We start from the raw sequence: 9608 nt of genomic DNA, 5'->3' as shown, positions 1-9608 counted from the left end.
GTAATCCTCAACGCTCTACACATTTTGGGGCAGCTAACAAAGGCTATGATTTTAGCTTCCTTGGAGACCCTTGTGTGCTCTGTGGTTTTGCTCTCATGCAGGTTTATTTTGCACTTCCATACCTTCATTTTCCTATACTTGAGATTCCTCCCTCTCTTCCAGTTTTTTATATTTTGCTTGTTTCTCTCCTACTTCCTAAATTCTGATTTATGGACTTTTTTTTTCTCCAATGGACAGTTCTTTTTCCTCTTGGAAAGCTAGCATTGCTGCAATCATCTTCTGTGGTTTTATAGTATATGACACTGATAAGTTGACTCAAGCATTACAGCTATGATGAATATGTCTCGGCCTCAGTCTCTCTTTATCTGGACATTATCAAACCTTTTCATTTCAGTACTCGGGGCATCTGAGGGCTAAGCACCTTCGTGGCGTGGCGCCTCTGCTCTATCCATCCTTCTGTAGCTTCCTGACTCCTTTATTAGCAGGACAATTACTGCTCAAATAAAAAACCTTAAGCATGTAAATCTTTTCAAAATATAGGTGAATAGGACATGTGCATATTATTATTACTTTTGATTTTGGTATCATAATATGATTTCTGTTAATTTGATCTTCCCTTTGGCTATGGTAACCGTTCTTTTTCTGGTTTTTCTTTTCCTATTAGTATTCCCTTATCTATCTTCACCCTCCTCTCTTTATAAAGCTGGGAGGGACATTCTTCTATTCCTCTTTCCGGCAGGGTATCACGCTGTTCTTGTTTTGCAATTACAAATTCGTTTTGCTTCTTGATCGTTTTCATTCTGCACGCGACTGTATATGAATTTGAAGACGGACATTAAACAGTTGGAAAGCCCACAATGAGTTAAATTGGCCGAACCCTTTTCTCAATGATCAAATGCAGTTCGATGGCAGGCCCAAACTGACACTTTGAGCCTTGCTTACAAGTCACGAGTTGGGCAGCTCCTCCAACAAATTCCTGTCGGCTTTTGCATCGAGTCCAGCTCTACCACCCACATCCCCCAACCAAAACTTGACGTGCAGAATCGAGAAGGTAGAAAACAGAAGGCAGATTTCTAGTGGTCCCCCAGAATGGAGAAAGAAAGGCAGGTTCACAAGTCATTCATTGGAGCAACCCAAACTCCTAAACTCACAACAGTCCAAAAAGAATAATTTGTCATTAACAAAGCAAACAATTATACAGTTTAATTAAAATAATATTATATTTATATGTAAGAGCAAGAGTCTATCAGAGAGTGTTAATTCATCCAAGTCTGAAAGCATCATTTGAGACAGTTTCTAAGAAATTGTGAAATATCAAACATTCCTCTGACAACTAAGATCTCGATTCTCATCCTCTCTTTAGCTATCACAAATAAGATATTTTCACCAAACTCTTTTGATTCACTTAGTCCGAGCCAGATTATTATCATATATTAGAATGTGACATACAAATCAAAGACAATCATAGTCCCACCATATACAACACCTAAAACTAAGAGCCCAAAGGGTAATTTAAAAGAAACAAAAAGCTCAGCTCACATGAATAAATAATAAAGCACATAGAATCAGGGGTGTCTGTCTTTATCATCTTGAAATATATAATTCCTTCATCAAGATGGGATTCCTTTCTCCCTCTTTTTGACCATCCCCAGTCCAAGATACTCAAATTTTTTCTTTCCTCAACAGTGAAAGAACAAGAGAGTTGGATCACATGGGTTTGGGTACTTGGACTCCAATCACTTTACTCTTTCCAGGTCAAAAATAAGAAGAATAGCCCACAAACGCATTTGGATAACTTTTTCTTTAATTTCAACTTTTGTTACAGTAGAAAAACACCCAAAAATCACAGCCCCATCAAATCTTTCCAAAAATCTGATATGTTCATAAGAGGCATTTGATCCTATAAACCCCAATATGTATATATACCCCCCACCCCGCTTGCTTTTGTTTTGCCAGATTTCTCTTTCTCCCCCCAGTGTACCCCAAAGCTTCAAATTCTATTTCTGCTGTTCTTCTCTGCAGCAATGGAGAGGAGCCTTGACACACCCTGAGTCCAAATATCATACTCTCTCTGGTTCCTGCACTCGAATTCTACAACCCCGCGCATTATGGTCTTCAATCCGAAGTATCTTCGGTTCTCTCCACCCTCAAGCAAGTGGCGGCCAGGCCATGCTGGCATATCTTTAATCACCTCCAAGACCACATCTGCAGAAAATTTCAAAAAAGTGAGGAAGATTAAAGGTTAAAGACAACCCCTTTTGATCTTCTTTTACTTTAGCGCCTCTAGCTTTCTCAAATCCCCAAACGGAACAAAGAAAGACCCACATCCATTTCTGTATTTTCACATTATTAGAGAAAGACAAAAGTAATCACTTACTCTTTTTCTTTTTTGTGATGGTCCCAGCAACATGTCTACTCTTCATCTTCAACATAACCTGAACAAAAAGAAGCTTCAAAAGAGTTAAAAGAATGTAACAAAGAAGAAAAAGAAAGCAAACGGATCAATTTATCGCATCGCCCTTTTAAGAATTTTAACTTTTGTTCAGGGACTTTTTACCCTCCCAGGTTCACACTCATTAATGTAATCTAAGGCACAATCGATTCCCCAATAATTGAGCAATTAGATCTTTCATTAAAATATCAAAGAAACAACGCTGTGAACCAGATAGCTGTACCTGGTTCATTCTGTTTATATAAACAGAGACAATCTTCCAGTGAAGGTCACCTGCAACAATCAGAACAATGATTTAACCAAGAGCAGTCACCATTTGAAACTAATTTAACTATCCACACCAAAAATGGAGAAAGGATAATCAAATAACATGTTGTGTAATAACGTCTTCCAATAAAGCAACCCGATAAGTCAAACAAAATTGTTCTCCTCAGTTTATCCCAAGAAACAAAGAACATGCATCAATGAAATTTACCTTTTCGTGTGCGCTTGAGAAGCTCACAACCTCTGGCAAGCAATTCCCTACTGCATATTCCCAAGAAATTCTCTTCGGGAACAAGCTCCCCACTAAAACTGCCATTAGAGCTACCATTGCTCCCATTGCCACCACCTTTATCCACAGGAATAACAGCTGCTATGTTCCATACCTCCTTCAGCGCCCTTGCCTTCAGGGTGGCCGCCCCTCTTAATGCTACCATGACACCCCAAAAAAATTTTAACCATTTCATTTAAGAATTAAATCACAATCGCACTGGACAAAGCTAAATTTTGTTTCCTTAAATGTTGGATAATCTTTGTATACCTGTTGCTGCCCCAGCAGTTAAGGTCATGATATCTCCAGCAGACCGGACATTGACAGCGGAGCTGATCACGGAGGCCAAATGCTCACGCTCCGCACCCATGACTTCTGCCGCCTCCACACATTGCGCAGCTACAAGGGTGGCAGCTGACGCCACCGCCATATCCGTCTTTGCCATCTGCTCATCCTTTCCGGCACTCGAGGAGGCAGCGGTGGCGGCCGCAATAGCAGCCACGGCTGCCGCAACCCCTGCAACAGAAATAGCAGCATGCAGCTGAGCATTATGAGCCCGCGTTTCTTCCTTCTTCTTCTCCCTCCTATCCTTCAGCCATCGTCCCACCGTCTTTCCGCCACCTGTCACGGCGGTTGTAGCGGGGGTGGCCGCCGCAACAGAAGCGGTTGTACGAAACTGCGAATTGAGGGAATTATTGGCGCGGCAAAATTGCTGCAAAGGTGAATGGGCGTCTGTCATTCGCTGGAGTGAATTGTCTAAATTGGGACTCTTTCCGTTAATGAAATGAAAATAGTTCTTTTCATCTATATTAAGAATTCAACATGAAAATATTTTTAAAACAAAAAGGAAAAAGCCCGTTAACATAATAACCATTAACCATCGCCATAGAAAGGCGAGTTTTCTTTGGGGTCTAGTAAATTAAACCTTTAGACCATTAAATGAAACCTTTCAATTTTGAGAATGGTAACGAATACCTTTGGGGACCAACGCGTCCCGCGTACTTACTCCTATCAAAAGGACAGTAAATATTTCGGGACAGAACTCAAAACCAAACAAGGGCAACTTTGGTAATCCAAAAACAAAATATTTAGTACTAGACAAAGCAGAATCACTCGAGTGAAAGGATGTAGCTTTCTTTCCAACAAGTAAAAAAGTTTCCTCTTTTTTTTTTTAACATACAAGAAAGTGAAGCAAAAACACATGCTACACTCTCACTTTCTTTTCTATTTGGCTCAGGGGTCTGTTACTCTGTTAAATAAAAGAGGGCTTTGGTTAAAGTGAAAGCCTGAGAATTATATGTCTGAGTCAGTGACTCAGAAGCTCAAATCGGTGCTTTGTTGCATAAAAGTGTCCCCAAACAAAACAGAAACAAACACTTGAATACAAAATTTTTATTCCTTTAAAGTTAAAAGCCACGTAATTCCCCGAATGTTCTTTCTTTCGATTTTCTTTCACGAAATTATTGAATGTCTTCATGTTTTCCAGGGGCAGTTGTGAGTTAAATAAAACCCACCTTAACATCATCAATCTCTGAAGGAGAAACTGGAGGACTATCTGTTAAGGAACCACCTCCGGTTAATGGCCCACTGCTATGAGATAGCCTCCCTGAAGTTCTTGGAGATACTTCTTGCTGCTATTACAAAGGAGACAACAGAAGAAAACTTTAACAACAGATTTTCTTAAAGAAAAAAATAAAATGGAACTTTAAAGAGATTGAATGATTGAGTTATTGCACAATTTCGTGAATGTTCCTACAAACAAACAAGGCAAAACAAGAATATTTTGTTTTAAACGAAACAGAACAATCCAAAACAAAGAAAATGAAAAGTACCCAGACGTTGAAAACCAAAAAGAAAAACATTAAGGAAAAAACCATTTAGAAACAACAAAACAAAAAATGAAAAAGTGAAAACGTTAAACTAAAAACCAAAACCTCAAAAAGAATGAAAAAATTTCTTTGTCTCGACATATGGGGGATTGTTTTGCTATGCGTACCGACTGTGACATGATCCTTTCCATGACCATCTGGGAAGTTTCAGAAGAAGCAAAAGAGAAAGGGTTGCCTGAAACTATGCCGCTGTCTTCGAGCTCACCCGCGACGTCTTCTTGTATAACAACGTTACCACTCGAAGAACCTTTCAAAGACACTTGATGAGAAGCAGCAGCTTGGGATGATGGAGGAGCTAAAGCTCTTGAAACCTCTAAAGCTGAAACACTCCATGAACGTGACAAGAACTCCATTGGTTCACGTGGCGTCTCCGGTGGCCTGAAGGGCACCGGCACCGGTTCTGGCCTCCACGGTTCGACAATGGATTTTTCCATTTCCTTTTCTTTTTCGTTTTTTCTTTTCAATTTAAGTTCTTCGGAGAGAAGGAATTGAGCAGAGGTTTATAGAGGGTGATAGTGTCTGATGTTGAAGAAATGGAAATGGCTGTACTTTTTATTGAATATGCTAAAAGTTGTAATTTGAATAACTAGGGAAGGATAAAATTGGAAAGAAAAACTTTTTGTTATAAGTATGTAAATTTCGGAGGGGAATCGGGTGTGTCTCACGCGCTGGACGAAGTAAGTACGTTGTGGTAAGAAATCGAACGGCTGAACTGAATCAGTGAAGAGAGCCCCAGTAATCCAAAGGGTTTTTTTATTCATGCCACTTTTCGGTATGTTATTGGCTGTTGCCTTTTATGGACATATTATTTATATGGTACGTTTAATTCTTATTTTATCAATCATTACAAAAAATTAAAATAAAGGTTCTCATTAGAAAAAAACAAAAAAAACTCAGAAATTAAGATTAAACATGTCATTAAACATCATTAGATATCCATACAAAATCATCCTTATTATTAAATTATTGATTCATTTTTTGTTAATATAAAATAAATTTTAATATTCAAAGTTGTTTCAAAAACTCTTCAATTATATAAAAAAATTTAAATAAATTTTTACTATTTGATTACATTTAATTAAAATTTTTATATTTTTATTTTTTTGTTAAATAAATCTTATAACTAACAATTCACTAAGTACAACTAGATAAAATATTATTTTATATTCATATAATACTAATATGATATTAACATGTTGTATAAAAAGTACTATACAATCATAATACTTTAACTCCATGTAATAAAAAATAACAAATGATTACTGTAGACCATGTGATCATGAAATCATAACACTACAGTACTACCACGTGACATAAAATGACAAATAATTATTATTAGTCAATTATTGATTTTAAAAATTTATTTGATTCAAATTAAAAATAATAAAAATTTGTTTATTATAATTTTTTAAATAATTAAAAGACTTTTTTTAAACATTATATCTTAATATTTCTTATCTTAATTCATTAAAAAAAGCAATGAAATTAAAAAAAAAATCCTGTACAGAAAGAATTGCAAAAATTCGTTATCTAGTAAAATTTGGCAACTGAATTTATTACATTACTTTTTGCGTACAGAAATTTGTTGCATTTTAATAAAGTGAATGAAGGGAATAGTAAACTTAGCAAGGTCCAAAGCCTGCAGCATACAACCCTTGTACAAAGTGGGAGTAGGGTGTTAGTTAATCTCATTTATAAGGGAATTGACATTGCATCATCCTTTTCCAGTATGTAATTTTAATTATTATTGACCATATGCAACTACTTTAGGTTTTTTTTTTATTTTTTTCCTTAATGATTATATTTTACTCTTGTTCCTCATTGGTTATCTTTCCATTAATGAGGTGACAAGTTTTCAGTCTAATAACACAAGGGATGCCTGCCATCATGTTAGGTTATAGGCCTCTTTAGCAATGAATGGAGGTAGAGCAACTATTTTTTCTAATTGTTTGGCAAACTTGGGGTTGGGATTATTCCCTTTATGGTTGACGTCCTCCATATTGAATTTATTTGGAGGGAGAAGATATATGAATTTCAAATTCAGTACAAATTAAAATTGCCATGTAATTGATAAATTTTTAAATGTCTAAACAAAATATAATTAGAGTTTTCTCATGAATTATGGCATGAATTTTCTCATGAAATTCTTTGTAAAGTTATTCTAATTAGAGTTTATATTTGATATATTATCAGTGTATAGATTCTATACATTAATAGTTAACTTAACGCTCCTATCTGATTAGTAAATAAATTTAAAAGCTTGAAACTCTCAAAAATAAAAATCCAGGATTTTGCAAATTTGTTATAAACTTTAAACTCTACACATTTATGACAAGACAATTTGTAACTATATATTGATAATTTGTCAAATATAAATCTTTAGGATTATTACTTCCTTTTTGTTGGAAAAAAAATGATGAAAAAACAAAACATGAAATTTCTCAATCACAAATTTGTAAGTTTCAACTACTAATTCTACCTTTATTTCTTCAACAAAAAGCAGATTACCCACCGTATGAATGAAGAAGGAAGGCCATATTTATGAACCCTTGCAAGTTAATACGTTAGGTCAAGTCAAAAAAAATGCGTATCATGTCAAGTTGTAACCTAAATAATTCCATCCCAACCAGCATATCTGGTTAAAAAACAAAAGGCAGATCAGATAAGTAACTGTTTTTCATGAAGAGGAACCTGGAAAAACAGGAAAAATTAATAAAACAAGCATGAATTCTGAAGGAAGAAAAAAAGGAGAAAGAGGAAAACATTCAAAACAGAAAACGCTGGCAGGAGGGGCCCTGGAGGGAGAGCTGAATCACGCTCTGTTATCTGTATCCATCTGGAACAATTTAATGAGATGGGCCTTTTTTAAATGTAGAGATTGTTATTATTATTATTATTATTATTATCCTGCGAATGAAGTAAAAGGCCACGAGCTACCATTGAATGGTTAACATCAATCATTAGGGAACACGGATGACTATGAGCATTGCTTTTTAATGAAAAATGTCCTCACGGATTGCATTCATCTGATTCGGATTATGGCTTCTGGGTTTGCTCTGTAATATGCTGTTAAAAATATCTAAATTTTTTTTGAAATTTCAAGTTCGAGTTTCAAAATTCGGTCACGGATATATATTTTCTTCATTTAATCTATTGAAAAACATAAATTTTGAAATTTCGAATTTATATTAATGGCCTCCCTTTCCTTCTCATATTCTTTCATTTTGATGACCCTTGCATAATTTTAACCAAAAAAAGAAAAGAAAGAAACTACTGAGTTAGATTATAAGTCGATTTCACTTGAACCATTAAAAAATCCCACCGACATGGGAAAAAAATGCTCACATCTCAATAATTATATATTCCATCAAATCCATGTAATTTATAATTTAATAGGAAAGAATTGTTTGGTGCCTGAAGTAAGTACCAGTACTATATGTTTTTTTTTCAATAGAAATTCCATGTACTTTGTCCTATTGTCCATCGAAATTTGGCACATTAAAAAAATTTCTCAACCAAGAAATTTTGGGACCTTAACTTGCTGAGGACCATTAATGAGTCAAAGTCTTAAACCAATTTAAATCAGTACCAGTCTTCCTTGTTGGCATTTGGCTTCCCTGTTTTTGTCACAAGAAACCATGAGGGGGGCTTTAGAGTACCTAAAACCAGAGAGCGCTAGTGGTGAATGTTCTTTTGTAGTATTTTTTATATAAAACCAAGCCAGCCTTGCAGGCAATGGTTCATGTGATCCAATTATAGATTTTCCATGCCTCAAGGCGAGACAAGAAACTGCAACTAAAGCTGGCTGGTGTTTGCAAGCCTTTCTTCGAGGGGAAACAGTTTGATAATGTGGTCCTAATGGCAACACCGTTTCATCCACTGCCTATCAGTTTCAGTGCTATCGTTATAGATTGCTTACTCAGTTCCAACAAGACACCCATCGGCCATCACTAAAACTAGATGACAATTGTTTGCTGAAAACAAGTAGAAATTCAGACTCGTGTACATGTAATCAGATGTTAATAAAGTACTAAAACGAGAGGTATGGATGAAAACACAAGATCGTACATGTACGTACTTGTGTATAGCATTGATGAAAGATTAGAAGTAATGGTGTGCAAGTTTATGTCCCCCATGCCAACTTACATTATTAGATGAAGATCGGGGTGATTTTTCAAACATAGGTTACCGACTTGAGCAACTTCTGATAGTAAAAGACAAGGAAAGTCCCTCGGTAAGTAACTATTGGTTAGCTACTTCAGTGTTCTAGTCCAAGCTTATTCTGGTGGGAATGAAGACCGAAGACGGAGGACGGACCCCAACATGAACAAGGGGACGAATCTTGAGCCTCACATTCCTTAATTTTCTCAATCAAGTTAGGCCCCATCCAAACTCCTGTGGGTCCAACCAGTACTTCCCCAAGAGAGAACTGCCACGTAATAGTAATACAAAATAATGGAGGACATCCGCAGATGACTCAGCTGATCCTGTCCCTGGGCTTTCAGCAAGACAGACAAGCATAGGGAGAAACCTGACAGAATCAGCAACCCTTTTGGTTATTTTAGCAGTAAAATCTGTGGAGTTAATAGAGAGGCTTTGGCAGAGATTTTTGGGGTTGGGTTGTGGCTCTGGGGCTGGGAGGTGGGGGCTAGGTTCGGAGGCTTAGCCAAGGACACCCCTTCTGCAGAAAAATTGCGCGTGTAGGCGTGTCTGGCCGCGTCATCATCTCCCTCTT

At 36.5% G+C, this 9608-nt stretch overlaps 1 protein-coding gene across 2 annotated transcripts; it reads right to left on the bottom strand.

Annotated features, from left to right (window-relative positions):
- Positions 1 to 1394: 1394 nt before the first annotated feature.
- Positions 1395 to 5398, bottom strand: LOC110422130 (VAN3-binding protein-like). 2 transcript variants are annotated; one of them, XM_021435916.1, is made up of 7 exons: positions 4981 to 5398; positions 4499 to 4618; positions 3255 to 3696; positions 2928 to 3143; positions 2676 to 2725; positions 2378 to 2435; positions 1395 to 2205 (listed from the first exon to the last, which is right to left on the bottom strand). In XM_021435916.1, exons 1-7 carry the CDS (start codon positions 5305 to 5307, stop codon positions 1991 to 1993), a joined length of 1428 nt encoding a protein of 475 aa, XP_021291591.1. In that variant the 5' UTR covers positions 5308 to 5398; the 3' UTR covers positions 1395 to 1990. The 2 variants fall into 2 exon arrangements, with proteins under 2 accessions (XP_021291591.1, XP_021291592.1); XM_021435917.1 differs by having other exon boundaries at positions 4499 to 4615.
- Between the last annotated feature and the right edge of the window lie 4210 nt (positions 5399 to 9608).

The sequence above is a fragment of the Theobroma umbraticum genome, unplaced genomic scaffold, assembly GCF_002168275.2.
Source record: "Theobroma umbraticum cultivar Fairchild unplaced genomic scaffold, ASM216827v3 scaffold_130.0, whole genome shotgun sequence".
NCBI classification, from domain to species: Eukaryota; Viridiplantae; Streptophyta; class Magnoliopsida; order Malvales; family Malvaceae; genus Theobroma; species Theobroma umbraticum.
Note: the sequence above shows the minus strand (reverse complement) of the source record. Positions and strands in the feature narration are given on the sequence as shown.

What these genes read in the sequence shown, in the direction of transcription:
- LOC110422130 (XM_021435916.1), bottom strand. Translation starts at nt 5,307, where the DNA reads ATGGAAAAATCCATTGTCGAACCGTGGAGGCCAGAACCGGTGCCGGTG. An exon ending in AAAGGATCATGTCACAGTCG is followed by an intron (nt 4,619 to 4,980) that starts GTACGCATAGCA and finishes CCTTTGTAATAG; the next exon opens with CAGCAAGAAGTATCTCCAAG. An exon ending in ATATAAACAGAATGAACCAG is followed by an intron (nt 2,436 to 2,675) that starts GTACAGCTATCT and finishes CTTTTTGTTCAG; the next exon opens with GTTATGTTGAAGATGAAGAG.